Below are 19,431 nucleotides of genomic sequence, written 5' to 3' on the forward strand. Positions count from 1 at the left end.
TGCTGCTTTGATTCAACTTTTTTTCCCACTGATGTTCATACTTTTCTCCCTTTGGGAGAAATGTGGGGAATACAGAATTTTACAGAATTTGGTAGTGTATTCCTGAGACTAGGAAGGATCAAAGCCTCTGGCTAGAGAGGACATAGGTTCTCATGAGGGAATTACTATTGCCGATTTGTAACTTGGATATGATTTCAAATTGCCTTCTAAATATTTGTTGGTTTGCCCATAGAATACTCTAGCTGATAGCTTTTATTTTGGTTTCTTTTCTAATTGCAAAGGGTCCTAACTAGCCATAATATTGAAACTAAGTCACTTTTGAGTATCCAACACTAAATGGTGCATCTATATCTCACTCTCCAAATCCCAGGGAACATCATGGAAGAGAGGGTAAAAAGATCTTAAGAGTCACAGTCCTTAAACACTACATGTATGATCATTGTCTTCTTGAATGTTTAGCAGATGCAATTATCTTCAATAACAACTACATAAGATCAATTCCATCAACGTACCTTCAGTATGAAAGAAAGGCTTGTGAGGCCACACCATAGTGAGGATTTATAGGCAGGTAACAGTTGATGGAAGGGAGGGGCCCATGAGGCCGCACCCCTCCCTGCACATTAATAGGCAGTTAACTGTTGCTGCATAGGAGAGGCTCATAAGGCCACAGTCTCCCTACAGACTAATAGGCAGTTAAGGGTTTCTGGAAGGGAGGGCCTCATGAAGCCGCTCCACTCCCTGCACATTAATTAGAAGACAACATTTGCTGGAAGGGAGGGGCTCAGGAGGCAACACCCTGCCTGAAGATTGATAGGCAGTTAAGAGTTACTAGAAGGTAGGCACCCATAAGTCCACAGTCTCCCTGCAGATTAATATGCAGTTAAGGGTTTCTGGAAGGCAGGGTCCCATGGGGCCGCACCCTTCCCTGCAGATTAATAGGCAATTGGCAGTTGTTGTAAGGGAGGGTCCCATGAGGTCACACCCCTTCCTGCACATTAATAGGCAGTTAAATGTTGCTGGAAGGGAGGGTCTCATGAGGCCACAGTCTTTCTGCAGATTAATATGCAATTAAGGGTTTCAGGAAGGGAAGGGCCCATTAGGCCACACCCTTCTCTTCAGATTAATAGGCAATTAATACTTACTGAAAGGGAGGGGCCTTTGCAGCAGCACCCCTCCCTGCAGATTAATAGGCAGTTCACAGTTGCTGGAAGGGTGGTTCTCATGAGCCCACAGCCTCCCTGAGGATCTATATAGTTGCCAGTTGCAAAAAGTGAGGGTCTCATGAAGGCAAACCCTTCCTGAGGATCCCTAGGGAGTTACTGTGTGCTACAGGAGGGAAAGACTTGCTCTTCAGTGCTATTCTTGCAAACTTCTCATCAATGGCCCTTGATGACTTGACTGGCATAGGAACTTGTATTGGTCATGGATTCCTATTAAGTCTTCTGAGAAGACAACCCGCCACCCTTGAGATATATTTCTTCCTTTACTTGTGGACATTCTCTGTGTTCATGGGATTGAGTTTTCTCTATATATATGATGCATGAAATGGAAAGACTTCAAGTTATTCCATTGTGAAATCTGAGAGAGCCATACATACATACACACCCTCCCCAAAGGTCCATAGGCAATTACTTCTTGCTACTGGAGGGAAAGACATATTCTTCAGTAGTGTAGAAATTGGTCTCTTCTTCATGATCATGTAAACTACTCATCAATGGTCCTAGAATAAACCCCAATTAAATACCCTGACTCACATAATACCAAACAAAAAGCCATGAAAATTACTGCTACCAAGGGCAGAGAGATATGAGACCGAAATTAGCTAAGAGGTCAGGGTAAAAGAACCCTTTTAATTCCTTCAAGAAAAGTAGGAAACTGTTAAGCACTTAGTAGTGATGAAAACCTTGAATGCTCAGGGGAGAGGAAAAATCCTTGGGGCAGGAAACGAGATAAAAATCTCATGAGCACCCAGGCTTTTATCCTGTGTCTGGAGCTGAATCCAGAAGTCACCACAACTTGGTTCACTGCTTGGTAGATGCTGGGGCTAAAGATAACACCCACTTGATCAGTTCCTGCTCTGTGGCAGCTGTTGCAGAAAGCAAGGTTGATGCGTGATGTTCAGCATCCTCCATTTGTTCTGCAGGAATTCAAATCCGTAATTCTCCTGTGGGCCTTCCTATCTAACTGCCTCTCCCCAGTGTTACCTATGACCCTCTCATTTTCCTCCCTCTCATGAGAAAAAACTCTCAATATTATTAGAGGAAGAGGTTGATGACTGGTCAGTCTATAACTGCTTCATGCTGATCAGAGTCTTAGACTAATGATAGTCTTTTCCCCAGGAGGTATCTAAAGACCCAAGAGAGAAATCTGTAAGTCAGATATTCTATTATGTCACTATCTGAAAATTATCAGTAAGTGATGTTTGACAGTCTGATTAGAAATGGTGAGAGTTCAGCTCATTGGGGGGACCCGCACTGATGTAGGTGAATTGCTGCATGCCAATCTGAGTGTGAGCTGCCTGAAAATGAGGAGAGATGAAATGGGTAATGAGTATAGTGGGAAAACCAAACTGGAGGAAGTATAGAAAATAAGCCATTTTGATGAAAGAGAGAGAAATTTTATCTCTGTGTGTGTTGTCCTAGTCTTTGCTGTGCCCTTGTGTATTTGGTTATATATTTCCTTCTGAGTGTTCAAAAGCAAGCATGGTTTCTTGGTCTTGTAAACTGCTCATCAGTGGACCTAAAAAAAAAAAAAAAGTGAATGACCTGACTCATCACAAAAAAGCCATGAAATTTGCCGTTACCAGGGGCACAATGATAAGAGGCAGAAAATGGCAAGACATTCAGTGTAGGTGAACCCCAAAGATGTACATTTGGAGGTCAAAATGGCTCTCCAAGAGACTCTCTGGACATGGGAGAGCTCTATATGTCTCCCTCAGCCTTGGAGTCATCTATTAGGATGAGTCAGGTCCATGGTGACCAAGTGCTCTTCCCTCTATTGGGAAAACTTGAGGACTGATTTTCCTCTGTTGTGACTCTCTTATTATAAATTGTACAACTTTTTTTTTATCTGTTTCACTGCCAGTATAAACATATTAGCAGTGTCCCATTATCTCTTGTGGCCTTATGACCTGATAGTAGAGGCTAAAATATTGGCCTTTATGTACTTTTGATTTCAGTTAGCTTTGAATTCTACATGGGCTATCAAAACCTTCAAAAAGGAAGTTATATAAGAATCAGGTTTAAGAATTTATTTTACATTTAAGCCATCGGACATTTGAAAAGCAGCTTGAGATCTTTTATGTGTTCACAGGCATAGGAGCTTGTTTTTGTCACGGATTCCTATAAAGTCTCCTGAGGAAAAAAAAATGCCACTTCCTTAAACTGAAAGTATTTCCTTACCTGTGAATATTCTCCTCATTAGTTGAATTGAGATTATTCTCCTTAATTGATGCATGACATGGATAGACTTCAAGATTTCACATTGTCAGGACTGAAGCATCCACGTAGAGCTACCAGAGGCAATCCACCATTCATGGTATTGGTCTAAGTTGCTGCCATCCTCTTGTGCCTCTGTGATTTCTCCAGAGGTAGACTGTGTCTTGGAGGGAATCCTCCCATAGAAGGTGAACAATCCTTCTGTCTGTAGAGCTACAGCTTTAGTTGCAAAATCTACCAAGTGGCTGCCTACCATCACTTTGTCATGTTAGTTTGATGCTCATGGCAGTGTAAAAGGTAAGGGGAAGGACGGATGCCCCTACAAGGAATAAAATTTCCTTACAATGTTAAATTGGATTACTAAGGTAGTTAACAAATCTTTCTCCTTCCAAATACAAGCGTGAGCATGTAGTATTAAGTAAATATATTTACAGTCTGTGTAAATATTTATTCATTTCCCTTTGCCAATGTTTAGAGCTCTAGTCAGTCCAATCAGCAGAGTTAGTTGGGCACTGGTATTAGCTGGGAGTGGGTCTGATTTAAGAATCTCTTATTCGGGCTGGAGAGATGGCTTAGCGGTTAAGCGCTTGCCTGTGAAGCCTAAGGACCCCGGTTCGAGGCTCGGTTCCCCAGGTCCCACGTTAGCCAGATGCACAAGGGGGCACACGCATCTGGAGTTCGTTTGCAGAGGCTGGAAGCCCTGGCGTGCCCCTTCTCTCCCTCTCCCTCTATCTGTCCTTCTCTCTGTGTCTGTCACTCTCAAATAAATAAATAAATAAAAATTAAAAAAAAAAGAATCTCTTATTTGCAGTTATCACTTCACATCCTGCCCTTCTGGTTTCATCCTGGGTAAGAAGAACTCCCTTCAGGGTTGGAAACATTGCTTGGCAGTCAAGGTGCTAGTCTGCAACGTCTAAGGGCCCATGGTCAATAACCCAGTACCGAGTTCATGTGCATTGGCTACAGACCTTGGCACACCCACTCTCTATCTATCTGCCTCCTTCTCTAGCTGTCTCTCCTAAATAAATAAATAAATAAATAAATAAATAAATAAATGAAATATAACAAACAAAAACCACTTAAAAATTAAAATATAACTCCTATCAGTGTGTAATTGTAGATCAAGGTTACTTAGGGCTTGTCCTGAAGGTATGTTCCAGCAGCATTAGTTTTTCATAAGACCATTAACTGGAGTGTTCAAGGTCTTTATCATCTGGGAGGTAAGTAGCATGGTTGAGAGAAAGGCAAATTTAAGGGTTATTTCAGGCACCTCCACCATGACCACTTGTTATTTTACTATCTGATAACAACATTTGCTTCTTTGAATTAAGAATGCTCCCAATGTCATGGGGAGTATGTACAGAAAGATGGTTTCTTAAGGTTAGTTTATGTGACTCAGAGAATAACCATCCTACTGATTCAATTGTCCTTAGACTATCAGGGCAGATCTTATCTACTATGTCAAACTCTTTGCTATGATATTACACATGTTGTGGTGTTGATCCCCTAAGTGGGGTTAGGACATCTTTTGCAACACTTATTTTCTCTGTTACATGAAGAGAAAACCACTATATGTGTAGGTAATCCCACAGCCAGGGTCTGAGTCAATGCATCCTTAAGTTGTTGAAAGGAGCAATGTGCCTCAAGTTCCCATATTAATAGCAGTGACAGATGCCTCTGTGTCTGCTGAACACGTTGGTATAGTGGTCTTGTCAGTTTTTCAAAGCGTGGGACCCGAAGCCTGTATAAGCCTGTAACTCTGAAGGAGGCCCTCAGTTGTTTTAAAGTCTGAGTGAGGGAATAAGCTAAAGTAGGCTCAATTTGTTGGGATCTTAAATACATTTTTAATATTCTACTGGAATTCACAGATAGGTTATCTTAGAAAGACATAACTCACTTTCTATCCCCACTTATCCAGGATATTGAGGAGGGCCTTAGTTTCTCAAGAGACCATTTTCTCAGAAGCCCGACAAAGTAAACTATTAGCCAAAAACTATAACAGGATGATATTACCACTCTTCAAGTCTATGAGGTCCTTAGTTATGGCCAATCAAAACATATAGGGGCAGCCTCTAAAATAACTTGTCCTGTTTTATGAGTTGGGTCTTCAAACACAAGTAATGTCTGGCTATCTTGATATAGGGGGATAGAAAAGAAAGCTTTCATTAGGTCTTAGATTGAGTAGTGAGTGGTTTCAGAATGATTCTGAGTTAATAGTGGATAAGGTATAGGTAATACAGGGTGAAGGAGGACCACTAAGTCATTAATTATTTTGAGGTCCTAAAATAATCTGACATTAGTGGATACTGCTTTTGAAGGGAGTAAATAACAGGGATCCTTGAGATGTATATTTACAGGAGTGGCAGGAACAGATCGGTCTATAGTTTCACCATCTGTCTGAACTAAATGACCTACGTTATCTCCTGTCAAAGAAAAATATATGTTTTCCCCTGTAGGTATTTAGAGAGAACAACACATTCTGGTAAAAAGGATGATGTCTCTTAGACTATGAGTAAGGAATGATGGACGCGATAGTCTCTCTGGGAGCAAACAATAGTTTTTCTGAATGTGAACTGAAATGCCCTAAAGGCAGTGTTATTGTTAACTCTAATCCCAAAGTAAAAATGAGGCACTGAAAACCAAAAACATTAGTCAATGAGAAGAGTTATTTTATATTGTGCCACCCATAAGATTACCTGGCTCCTTTCAAGGTAGACCACCTTTACAGGAGCCTGTCCAAGAAACCTCAAGGTCCATCAATACTCTGGTAAGTGCAATCACTTCAAGTCTTTTTGAGTCAGAAGGCATTGGGGTTCCCTTGACATTTAGGATATGGTTCTGGTGGAGGCCAAGCAGCCTTTTTCTTAGGACAGTTTTTACAAAAGTGCCACATCTAACCACAGAGATAGCAGGCCCTGAAAATGCCTTGCGTAAGAACTTTTGCCTAACCATCATTATAGTTATAATCTCCTGGTGAAGTTTTTCCTATTTTTCTCTTAATCTCCCTTCCTGCTCTTTCTATGTTCCTTTTTTTCTCTTTCTGTTCTTTTATCTCACTTTCCTTGTCCTGGTTATAATAAACAGAAGTGCAGCCTCGAACAACAGTTCTAAGTTTTATTTTGTTCAGCTACCTATTTTTGTAACTATCTAGGTATATTAGTTATTGACCGGGTTAAAAATTTATCCAAAAGGTGTTCGAGGATCGATTAGCAGTTAAGGCTGCAAAGTCTCAGAATCAGGTTTGATTGCTTAGTACTCACATAAGCCAGATACTCAAAGTGGTGTGTGAGTCTAGATTTCGCTTTTACTGCCTAGAGCCCCTGGTGCAACCATTCTCTCTTGATCACTTTCTCTCAATTAAATAAAATAATTAAAAGTAAAACACAGTTTATGTATTTTTTTTTTTACCCAAAACGTGTTTATTGGGATCATTTCCCACTCATCTTGATCAGGCTGCCTTTTGTGCTGCTTCTTCCTGAACGAACATCCTTCTGCAAGCCTTGCTTTTCCTCCTGCAGGCTGACAGAGGACCATGGAGCAGCCAACACACAAAACTACTGTTTGTGCATGGCTAAACACCCTGGTGATTTTATCGCGTCCTGAGAATTTCACATCCATTACGTTGGAATTGGGGCTCTGCATTAGGTGCTTCTTCTTGAGTTTCCTCCTCTCCTCTTCTGGAGAGGGGTGAAGGAGATCATTGGCGAGAGGCATGTTCTCACAGGGAGGTCACCACTGCAGGAAAGTTGGTGTATTTATTCTTGATAATTCTGCTACTATCTCATCTACTTTATGAGAACAGGTATAGGCCATGCAATTTGGCAAACAGGCTTAGAATCTTCATGGTGACAGGGAATTATTCCCATCCTTTATGTTAATAATTCTACTAATCTTGTGACACTGTGTGCTTAGTTGTTATTTTAAATTTATACTCTCTTGCCTACAGTCAACCTATACTCAGATAGACCTGTGACAAACTAACTCCATCTACCTGGCTTCCCTCATGGCTTTCCAAGGCCTGAACATCTACACAACTGGAAACCTTAAAAAGCTCAAACTTTCCTCTCCCCACTTCTCTGATTTCTCTTGCTTTCATTCTTTCCCCACCAATGGCCTTTTTCAGGATCTATAGCTGCCTCCCACATTAAAAGTCCACCAATATACTTTTGGAGTCGTGTAAAATATGCCCACTGGAGAAGCATGGAAAGTGATGGAACTATTGTCTCCACTTGGGTTGAAGAAGTCAGAAACATCTATTGCCCAGATCCATGGGGCCAGCCCTGGCTACTTCTTCAGGAGGGGAAATGATAGGACAATGAAACTGGTTAGGTATTCAGGGCAATTGAACCCCAAAGTTCAATGTCTTTGTATTCCTTAATGAAAAGCCAGATATGTAACTATGCTTGCAGAAGCAAGGATGTTACATCCTCTAGGAAGGATTTCTAGATTAAGTTTACACCCTTCCTAGAGGATAGAAACTCTGATCAGTATCTAATATTACTGGAAAAGCTATAAATTCTGCTATTTCTCCATAGTAACCCATGGACTTGATCTTCCTCACATAGCCACTTCTGCTTAGAAATAAATTAATTAATTAAATTAAATAAACAGATCTGTGTCTCTAGGTGCACTTCTCAAAAACCCCTCTTGCCACATTGGGTAAATGTTCTGCCTACTTCTCTCATGGGGCGTCTCAAATCCTCTCTTGGGTCCCTAGGAAAGAGCCCCAACTTGCTCCCTTCTTTTATGTTCTAGGTTTAATACTCCTTCTCTTACTCTTCCTTAATCTTTAAGCTATAATAAAATCTTTCTGTAACATATCCTCTGGTCTGTGAATTTCATTTTTCAAATTGACAACAAGGATCCAGGAAAACCCCAAGTTACTGTTGCATCAGTAAAGAACTCAAAATTCTTGAATTAACAGGAGGTGAGGTCCAAAGCTGATTAAGAGGAAGAGATGTTTCCTCAGTGATTTCTAAGACTGATAATACCTAATCACCTAAGTCACACTATGGCCATGCATAGAAAGAGTACTTGTACTAGGAAAAAGAAAATTGGAAACTTTTATTTTTACTTATTTATTTATATTATCAGAGAGAGCAAGAATGGGCATGCCACGTCTTCTTGCCACTGCATATGAACTCTAGATGCATACCCCCCTATGTGTATCTGGCTTACATGGTTTCTGGGAAACTGAACCTGTGTCATTAGACTTCAGAGGAAAGCACCTTAACTGCTAAGCCATCTCTCAAGCCCAGAAAACTGTAAATTGTTAGACATCCATTAACTGACAAATAGAACATAATTTGAAGTATATACATAAAATGGAACATTGGCAGTGAAAATGCATGTGGCGTTAACAATGCTGAAATATTTATGAACCTTGAAAATAAACTGAAAAAAGCTAAACACAAAATATTATATATTGTATGTTCATATTTATGTGAAACATCCAGAATCAGCAAAACTTTTTCTTCTGTTTTTTAAATTGTTTAATCCTCATCTGGGTTGGCATGATGGCTCGTGTCTTCAATTTTTATATATTTATTCATTCATTTATTTATTTGGTGACAGAGAGAGAGAGAGAGAACATGAGGGCCTTCAGCCACTGCCAACTAATCCCAGATGCATGTACCACGTTGTCAATCTGGCTTAAGTGCATCCTGGGAAATCAAACCTAGGTCCTTTTGCTTTGTAGGCACGGTCTTTAACCATTAAGCCATCTCTCCAACCCCAGAATTAGCAAGTATATAACAGAAACTGAATCAACAATTCATTAGGACTGAGAAAAGGAATTGTGCTTATGGTTAAATGAGAATGACAGATCCTAGTAGCACAAGTAACATTCTAAAACTCTTTAGAATAAGAAGATGATGAATTTTATGTTGTGTAAAGAAAACATTTTAAAGGTTTTAAAATATAGCATTTCAAAACTTAAAATTAGCAGCAGAGAGACTGGTTCTTACAAACAAATATTTTGAAAATTTTTACTTACTAATTTATCTGTGAGAAAAAGAGTTAGAGAGAGACAACACCTATAGCCACTGTATGCAAACTCCAAATGCATGTACCACTTTTTGCATCTGGCATTACGTGGGCACTCAGGAAATGAACCTGGATTATTTGTTTTTTCTGGCCAGCATGTTAAATGTTATTCCAGTTCTCTAGTCCCAAAGCAAGGATTTTACTTGACCATGATATATATTTATTACCTAAGATATTAGGAAAGCAAAGCACAGTCCTTATCTCAAAGGATACAAGTTTATTCTTGGACCAAATATGAATGTGCATGTCCTAAGGACACATATTCAGGTTGACCAAAATAGGATGTTCTAACGTATAAAGGGTTTAGTGACATTTTCATATTTATAGAACAGAAGAAATTCCTAAACCAAAGCACTTCTGAAACACACTGGCAGAAATATCAGGTAGACAGGTCACTGTGTGAGAGGCTTGGTTTGCCACAGAAAGGCAGGACAGACCTTAAGGCAGGGTTCCTACATTCTTGCATCACACCGTGGCCATGCTTGTTATGTCAGCTCACTCCACCTGCTTCAGTCACAGGAGTTAGTGCACCCAGTCAGACCTCTCTCAAGTTTGCACCCTGCCCAAGTGTGGGTGGACACCTCCTCTGAGCCTAGGCCAGTTGTCTGGAATAACTGGTGGAGTTTTGCCCACTGTTTCCTGCCAGGCTGCTATGGGAAACTTTTTAGGACTGTTTTCAACTTAATCCTTTTGGAAGTGCATGATTTCTTCAGCCTGTCCTCACAGTTGTTTTTTTCTTTTCTTTTCTTTTCTTTTCTTTTCTTTTCTTTTCTTTTCTTTTCTTTTCTTTTCTTTTCTTTTCTTTTCTTTTCTTTTCGTTTGCTTGTTTTGCTTTGTCCCAAAGCCCATCTTCATTTTCATGGGCTCCGACACCATATCATGTCTTTCCCCTGGTCTCACCAGTCACTTTCCCTTCCTCCTTAGCCCTCAAACTATCCACCCATTGCTGTCTCTCTCCCTTTCTCTCTTTCTTTCTCTTATGTCCCTTTATATCTGAATAAAGTGTGGTGGTATAAAAATTATTCTCAGTCTGAGTTGCCAATTTTTTGTTTAATTAACACACATGAACTTAGTGTTATTACATTTAAGACAGCATCAAGGACAGTTGATCTGAAGATTAAACCTTCCTAAACAGCTGAGTTAAGCCCAGGATGTACCAAACAATGAAACAGCCTCACACGCATACCACGCTGAGACAGAAAGTCACTTTGTAAGACAACTGACATATTTCTCTATGGCAATACATACCCCAAATCCAGGTATATAAGCTTGCACTAAAATGGTACCTGCACCTACCTTATCTGATAGTGGTAACTATCTACTTTGGAACGTTAGTACATATTGATGTGAGACCTCAGAACAAAAAGTACCATGATGGGGACAAAATGGTCTGTATATTTTATGCAGCAGTGACCCCAATGCTAAATCCACTCATCTACATCCTGAGAAATAAGGATGTGAAAGCTGCTCTCAAGTCTAGTGCCTTAAACACACAATAGCATGTTTGGTGATAGGATAGCTCAATGGGTTTGGATGTTCTGGTAACTTCATATCTGTGAGCGCTGTTTTAGAAATAGGTAAGGGGTTGGAGAATGACTCAGCACTTAAAGGCTCTTGCTTAGAAATGGGTGAGGACTTACAAAATATCTGAATAATGGAATGCACACAAGGACAACAGTTTTATGACAAAAGTATAAAATTACTATATGTTGCATGTATCTTTAAGTTGACATACAGAAATTTAGGTAGCATTCTTTCTGGCATCTTCAAACACAATTTGTTTTTGCTGATTATGTATCTTAAGTAAAAATAAAATGACAGCTCTATAGGAGGAGCAAGACATGCATAACAAATTGATCAATGATCTTCAGATATAAACTTACTGCAAATAATGAATACAGAAGATAAAGAATTCATTTGGAAAATGGCCAAAGTGTACAAATGCTCAATTCTGGAAGGAAGAAATACACTTTTTACTAAATGGCACTTTTTACTTATTATGTTAATGAATATGAAAATTATTTAGTGTATAGTGCTGATGTGGGTTTAAGAAGGTATTATTGAAGGAGAATGTAAATTTCAACAGCTTTTTGAAGGGAAAATTCCAGTACTGGGGGTGGAATGGCCTAAACAAGGTTAGGGAAAGGGATTGAGTAAAAGTAGTATGGGGGAGGTTTAATAAAAATTCAGGATATTGTGAATAAGCATATGGAAACCTACATTTTTGATAAAGGCAGACTGATAAGCCATAGATTGTTACTAGAGAAAACGTCAATGCCAGGGATCAGATACCTTCCAGTGAGTTGTTGGATAAGGAGGTCCCTGATGCCCTCAAAACACTACAGGCTATTGCCAAGACTCTTGGTTTCACAGAAGAAAGAGATGATAAGACCCTATTGCTCAGGCTGGAGGATGGCTTAATGGTTCAGGCTTGCCTGCAAAGCCAAAGGACCCAGGCTGTATTCCCCAGGATCTACATTAGCCAGATGCACAAGGTGGCACATATGTCTGTAGTTCGTTTGCAGTGGCTAGACGCCCTGGCATGCCTATTATCTCTTTCTCTCTCTCCCCCCCCTTTCTCTCTGTCAAATATAGATAGATAGATAGATAGATAGATAGATAGATAGATAGATAGATAGAGATTCTATTGATGATGCTCCACATGCCTGGGCTCCAAGGTCACTGAGAAATCAAACTGTGGCTGAGCTAAAAGTCTCCTCCCTGTAGACCAGCTCACAGAAGTTGGAAAAAGCTGCACTGCACGCAGCCCTATGGGAGACATAGTCATCAGTGGTGAAAACAGTGGACACTGCAAGCCTCATGTTTAGCCAGTCAGTCCAAATGACTGAACAAGTGCAATAGTGGCATGTCTGTTCTGAGGGAAACTAGCTACTCTCTAATTAGACTGGAGGCCAGCCGTATGGGAGGGACTACATGCCTGGTACTGAAAACCTAATCAAAAGCCTATGGTGTGGGGGAGGATCATGAGCCTTAGGAGTGTAATGCCTATTCATGTCTGGCTAAATGCATATATTATGCTCACCAAACTGCCCTTCAAGCCCTTTACTTAATGTTCATATGCATATATTAATGCTACTCTCACTTTCGGTTAGAAAAGTTTTTCTTGGCCTGGAGGGGATGGCTTAGTGGTTAAGGTATTTGCCTGCAAATTTCAATTCCCCAGGATCCACTTTAGCCAGATTCCCAAGGGATCCAGATGTGCCCATTCTCTCTCTCTTTTTCTCTCCCCCTCTTCCTCTGTCAGATAAATAATATATTTTAACAAAGAAAAGCTTCTCTTTTCAGGTGGCAGAGACCACAGGGATGACCGAAAATGTACCGTAGTGCTGAGAAGATGTGAGAAAGAGTGTTCAGCACTGAAACATCTCTATCACAACTTCCCAGGCTCAGGGTACATTGTGGAAAAGGTGACAGAAAGAATGTAAGAGCAAAAGAAAGGGTAGGAGTGCTTACAATGCAATCGTCCAGACAGAAATTGACCCCATATCTTCACAGTGCCTAGCATTACCTTCACAAGACCCTCATAATAGGAGGAAAAGATGATGACATCAATACAAAAGAGAGACTAAGGGAGAGAGGGAGGGAATATAATGGAGTGTAGATCTGTGAAGGGGAAGGTGGGGGAGGGGAAGACATTCTCATGGGTTATTGTATGTAAGTATGGAAGCTGTCAATAAAATATAAATAAATGAATAAATTAAAAACTAAAGGAATTAATATGATAAAAACTTCCCTCCTGGATACTAGCATACATGATATAACCCCCGATTAAGGGAGGTGGATGACCCAGAACAAGTCTCCATTAGGAGGTGGAGAAAACCTAATCAAAAGCCATTGCCTCTGGGTGGTGAGTGTCAGGGCCAGATTGAGTTCCCCCCTGTGGTAGTTTGAATGGATGACTCTCAAAAGATACAGGAGTTTTATTCAAACTTGTAACTTAGATCTCCAGCAGCCTGACTAGAGTAGATGTCACTGTGGGCTGTGGGTGGATTCTAGGGTCCACACCTAAGGTATGGGGATGGACATGGAATTCCAGTCCTAAGATATGCAAAGGGTGGGAGCTTTGCCTGGAATTCCTGAAATGTGTTTGCTTACTTTTGATAGTAGCTTTTCTCTCTGCTTGCATAGGTGAAAGGGGGACCAACTTCTTCTGCCATTATGGAATTTCCCCCGGATCTATAAGTTACAAATAAACCCCTTCTTCCTCCCATAAACTGTGTCTGGTCTGAATGTTCATCTCAGCAACATGTGGCTACATACTCCCACTGCAAGAAGTTTGCTAGGGATACCCTGAGGTCCCTAAAACAATGCAGGCCATTACCAAAGCACTTGATTCCCTGCTAGAACTTAAATGTAAGAGCCTATTGATGAAGACACCACCACAGGCCACTGTCTTAGGACACATGGGAACTGAAAAGAACACAAATCTCCTCTTGCTAAACCCTTGTGCCACTGGATAGTGCTATGGTGGTACGTCCACGGCGACCTCGCCTGTGTAGCAAGCAGAGATGCTTCTGTACTGGATGAGAGCTGAGGACAGAGGGCCAGCACTCTTCGGAGGGATGCCCCCGGTGACCCCTTGGCAGTCGGTTACTGTAAAGGTTCCTGCTGCCCATGAAGTCACGACGACCTAATTGCTGGCGCCAATGAGCTGTTTTCTGCGCTCTGTTTCTCTCCTGCTTCCTTCTAGTTGTTTGTCAAAGAACAGCTAGTTTCTACGCTACACTTACTATTAATCTTGCATGCAGTCAGAGTACAAAAAACAATTTGAGTATTGAATGTGCCCCTCCTATGATTAGGGCAATGGAGGAAATGTATAACTCTACTAGGAATAAAAAAATTAACTCTAGAACAGTTTTTAGATGGTGTAGAGTAAAAACAGCTTATGATGTTTTAGAACAATACTGATCCTGAGAAAGTGAAAGTAGAAATGTTAATTGGTAATGTTCATTAGAAGTATGACAGTTCTACAGATAAGGAGTTGTAAAACTTAGGCTTTCCCACCAGGAAACTTCCTGGGGGGTATGTTCAGTACTTGATCAAGGGCTGATAGTAGACTCCCAGGGCTGGGAACTACCTAGATCCACTCCCCTATGAGGGAGAATATGATGAATTCGGTAATAGATGAATGAATTATGAAGGAATAAGGAGGCTATGGCATTCTCTTCCATTTATGAAATGCTTAGCAAGGACACGTAAGCCTTGGTGCTTATACTCTAGACAAGAAAGAAAAGAATTCCTGGAAAACATTAAACCAGCCTTAAAATATTGGTGGTCTTTTGGATAGAAACACTTTTATAATGAATATGAGGATTATATAAATAATCTAATAAGTGAAAAGAGATGACTCTCTGCTCGGTTTATAAAAAATAAATAACCTATTGTTCACCTTACATCCCTTACCCCAAGCTTCTATTCATGTAAAGCTGTGGTCAATGATACAAGACGTCCTTCTTAAAAAATGGGTACATTCCTGCCTGATAAATATTACATGTATGCTTACAATAGAACAATACTTAAGATTGTTTAGATTAATGATTTCTGAGATCACTTGTTGGCTTACTAAGTTCCCCTGTTCAATCTGTATAAAACCTTCATGAAACCTTCAGTAAATTGCAGCAGCATATCCTACCTAGAGTGTGTCTGTCTGTCATTTCCTCGCCGAATCCCGAGTTCTCCTTGAGCCTTCGCCCTTGTTCTCCCTCGGTCCTGATCTCCCCAAGAGTCAGTCCGCGGCAGGTGGCGCCTGAACAGAGGGAGCTGTTGGATGATAATGGTGAGCAACAGCATGAACAAACAGAGAACCTTGCAAGCTACACAATCAACCAGCCAAACAAGAAGTGCACACCTATCAAATAGTGACACACAACCTTTATAGGTAGCCAGCTGTCTTCCAGTTGGACATGAGTCCTTCTCAGTGAGAGAGAACTCATAGCTGGTACTGGGAACCATGCCAGAATCACATGACCTGAAAACTCACAGGCCCAAGAGCTCCGATTGTTCTGTAGATAAGTTGAAATGCACATAATCACAACAAAATCTCTCTCAAAATTCTATGCAAATTCTTTACCCCCTTAATCAAATATGCTTTCACTCTTGGTTAAAGAATGTATTTTATTTTTTGGAGGAAGCAGTGACACACAGTATTATTCCCAATGGTAGCCTGACAATGCGCCCCATGGAAATAGTGAAAGGCACTGTGATGAATTAAAACACATCAGGTAGAAATACAGAGACTACAAAGACCTCAGCATTAAACCAAACTACTAACATATCTGCTAAGTCTCAGGGATTGTTGTGAAAGAGGAATAAGGAAGACTGTAAGAGCCACAGGTTGAGTAGAAAAATCCTGAGGCACAAAACCCCTCATTCAGAGACTGACTGAGCCCCTATTATCCTATGTTGAATACCAAGAATGCTACAGAAGGGGGTCCTCAGGGAAATAGGAACTGGTGGAGAGGGAATATAAGACTATAACCTATGATTTAAAATGTAACTAATAGAGATAATATATCTCTACCTTTCCCATCAAGGCTCAGGGAGCATGATGGAAGAGGGGATGGAAAAGTTGTAAGAACCTCAGGGTGAGTGGGAATACCTTAAGACACCACATATCCCCCATCTCTGCAGAGACTGAAGGTTCTTGGCTTCCACTATGAATACAAATAACCCCATTGGAGACCCTCTGAAGAATTACGGCAGTGTAGAAGGGGACTGTGAGCACGTTTTTATAAAAAATTATTAAATTTAAAAATATATAATAAAAAAATAAAGGGTCGGAGAGAAGGCACCGTGGTTTAGGTGCTTCCCTGTAGAGCCTGGCAAGCAAGTTCAATTCACCAGTGCCCATGTAGGGTCAGATGCACAAGATGGCACATGCATCTGGAATCCATTTGTAGTGGGCTGGAGACCCTGGCACACCCATTCTCTGTATTTCTCTGCTTTCATATAAATAAATGGAAATGATTTCTATAAACTTAAAAATAAGCAGCGAATTATCAATAAATAATAATAAATTTTAAAAGTAATACCAATGGGCTGGAGAGATGGCTTAGCAGTTATAGTGCTGGACTTCAAATCCTAAGGACCTGGGTTTGATTCCCTGATACACACATAAAGCAAGATGCACAAAGTGGTACACACATCTGGAGTTCATGTGCAGTGGATAGAGGCCCTGACACACTCATTCTCTCTATATCTGCCTCTCTCTCTCTGTCTGTCTGTCTCTCAAATAAATATTACAAAAAAAAGTAATACCAAGAAGGCAGTAAATAAACTCCTTGTTTTCATTACAAAAATGCCAGAAGCCTGTATTTTGTATTCTAAACATTCTGCAAAATGGTCTATTGCAACAAACATGCCCACTATCTGTATGCAGAAGCCCTGGTTTGCTCATAACTTGGCATGCTGTGCTCTTTACGTTTTGCAAATATGACATACAAGAATGAATTGTGGCTTTAGTTTGTATCTCTATATTAGTAAAATTCTCTTTCCATTGTGTTAACTCTAGCACTGGTAAACTACACCATGAGGCCCCAATCCAGCAAAGCAACAAAAGCAAAGCAGTGCACATCCCGGATGATTACTTTATATATAAAACATATAGGCTAGTGACCTAGGTGAGTCTTGATAGATCTTATGGATACATCTGAAAAGCTGTTCTCACCTTTGTTTCAAAGGGTTTAAACCCCTGTCTCTTCACCCTAGTGTAGGGTTAGTAGTCTCTGGGAATATAGGCTTATAACCCCATGGTGAATATAAATAATCCCACTGAAGAGGGCTCTCAGTGCAATGGGGACAGGGGAGGGGGGATATAATAGAATAACAAAAGGGGAAAGTGAAGAACATGCTATTTATTTGTACAGCAAAGTTCACAATGAGTTTTTAAAATGATTGACAAAACCATTTTGTTTAGCCATAGCATTGTTCACATTCATTATTGATTTTATGCCTCATAAACTCCAGAGAGGTACTACTACTTCCCTTCTTTCAAATAGAAGCCGTGTGGTAGAAGCACAGAGGTGGTAGTGCCTTAGTCCTGGACCCTGAGCTCTAGCCCCGCCCCCATCTATACCCTCCAATAGCATCTTCAACTGCTGGTCCCCTTGGTAACAGTGCTGGGCTCTCATTGGCTGGAGTCACAAAGCACAGGCTACAAGGCTCACGCTGATTGGTGTGACTGGTAAGCTTGCCTGTTGCCCTGAGCTACTGTCAACATTCTAAAGCATTTGTTCGTGGGAGGCAATGGAGGCCCTGAGTATCTGGCAGTGTCTCTATTGACCAGTCCAGATACTATTCAGAAATGAGCTCCTCGGATGATGAGGTATCTTCTTAGGGAGCAGATCTTAGTCCTGGATACAGGGAGGGCAGTGGCAGGGATGAGGGCTGCCTGAGCGTCCCCAAGGGGGTAACGGAATGGTGGGGAGATGCCCTTCGTGGGAGATCCTCACACAGTGGTAAAGCAGAAATCTAAGTAAGACTGTTCCCAGGGGTTGCAGGGATGGAGGCTGCCTGGGCTAGCAAGATCAGGGGAACCCATGTTGGAGTTTTCTGGGTGGTAGGGCCAGGGAGGCCTGAAGGAGAGGGGAGGGTAGCCTGGATGAAGATGCTAAGGTTAATGCCACACCTTTTACCTATGGTGGACCCAAGGGCGGTCAAGAATAAGTAATCTGAAAATGAAAGAAAGTTAAATATTACCTTTGATTATCCAGGGGCCAGGCCAGCCACCCAAAGACCCGGAGTCCTCTGACCTGTCGTCAGATGATTTTCCAGTAACACGTATGTTGAAAGTGAAGGTTTTGTCCAAAGGGCCCAAAATCAGTTCAAGAGGCCAGAAAATTTCTGGAGTCACACCCCAACATGATGCCCTTGATGGATCAGGAACAGCTCCATGGGATGTGCCTCGGGCATTAGCCGCAGTCCTGCAATGTGAGCTCTTTGGCAATTACATCGTCCCCTGCTCCAAACCTTCATCAATGAAGATAGTAAACATTGCCACAGAGAAAAAACGGGTCGAGCCTAGCCAAGTGCCTAGCCAAGTGCCTAGCCAAGTGCCTAAGCAAGTGCCTAGCCAAGTGCCCAAAGCCACTCCCAGAAAAAAAATGGCACAGAAGAAAAAATCTTTTGATGATATTATCTCAAAATTTGTCATGAGAATGAAGTCGCAAGAACATCGTTCATATTATCTTCCAAAACCAATAACCTTTCCTCCTATCTCGGGTTTTCCTGTGGCGGACAGAGCTCGGAGAAATCCGTTAGCCTCTTTCCCCATACAGCTGAAGCCTCAGGCTTGGAAGGAGACTGTGGAAAACAGACCAACTGAGTGTGATCAAGACTTCCGGGAAGAAACCCTCCCAAAGAAAGAGGCAGCTCCAAAGGGCCAAGTGAGTAGACTTTCCTCATCTTCTCCCTTCCCTTTTCTCTTACCCTTTCCATGCCATGCCCCAAACACATTCATTTTCTTCACATATTCTAATGCCATTAAAATGCCATGTTTGGGCCATTTTAATAGGATGGAATGTTTAATATGGCTTATGAAATTTTCTCTATACTGTGCATTTTTTTTTTTTACCACTTCTTCAACAAGGAGTTGGGAGGAGGGGAACTCGCAAAGAGGTGTAGTTGGCAGCTTATTTGGGCTGTCCACCACCTAAAAGGTTAGGCTTTTCCTGATTCCTGCTGCCTTTCTCATAGTGGTCCTGGGCCTTCTCAGATCTAGACTAACCTAGGAATAAAGTGGCCACTAGGTTACATTTTTTACTTCTAAATGCCTATTTTCTGCATCACTCCAGCAGAGAGAGGGGCATATCAGTTACAAATTCCTACTTTAGGTTCCAGCAAGCAGGCCAGGACCATCTTGCCCGTCTGTGCATCGTGGAGTAGGCAACAGTAGGGACTCCAACACCAAGATCTCTCAAATTCCAGGAAG

General features: G+C 41.2%; 1 protein-coding gene across 1 annotated transcript; it reads right to left on the bottom strand.

Moving 5' to 3' along the window:
• Nucleotides 1-2,434: 2,434 nt before the first annotated feature.
• On the bottom strand, nucleotides 2,435-7,151 carry LOC101600934 (40S ribosomal protein S27-like). The gene is made up of 2 exons (XM_004658955.2): nucleotides 6,846-7,151; nucleotides 2,435-2,518 (listed from the first exon to the last, which is right to left on the bottom strand). Exons 1-2 carry the CDS (start codon nucleotides 7,149-7,151, stop codon nucleotides 2,435-2,437), a joined length of 390 nt encoding a protein of 129 aa, XP_004659012.2.
• Between the last annotated feature and the right edge of the window lie 12,280 nt (nucleotides 7,152-19,431).

The sequence above is a fragment of the Jaculus jaculus genome, chromosome X, assembly GCF_020740685.1.
Source record: "Jaculus jaculus isolate mJacJac1 chromosome X, mJacJac1.mat.Y.cur, whole genome shotgun sequence".
In the NCBI taxonomy this organism is placed as follows: Eukaryota; Metazoa; Chordata; class Mammalia; order Rodentia; family Dipodidae; genus Jaculus; species Jaculus jaculus.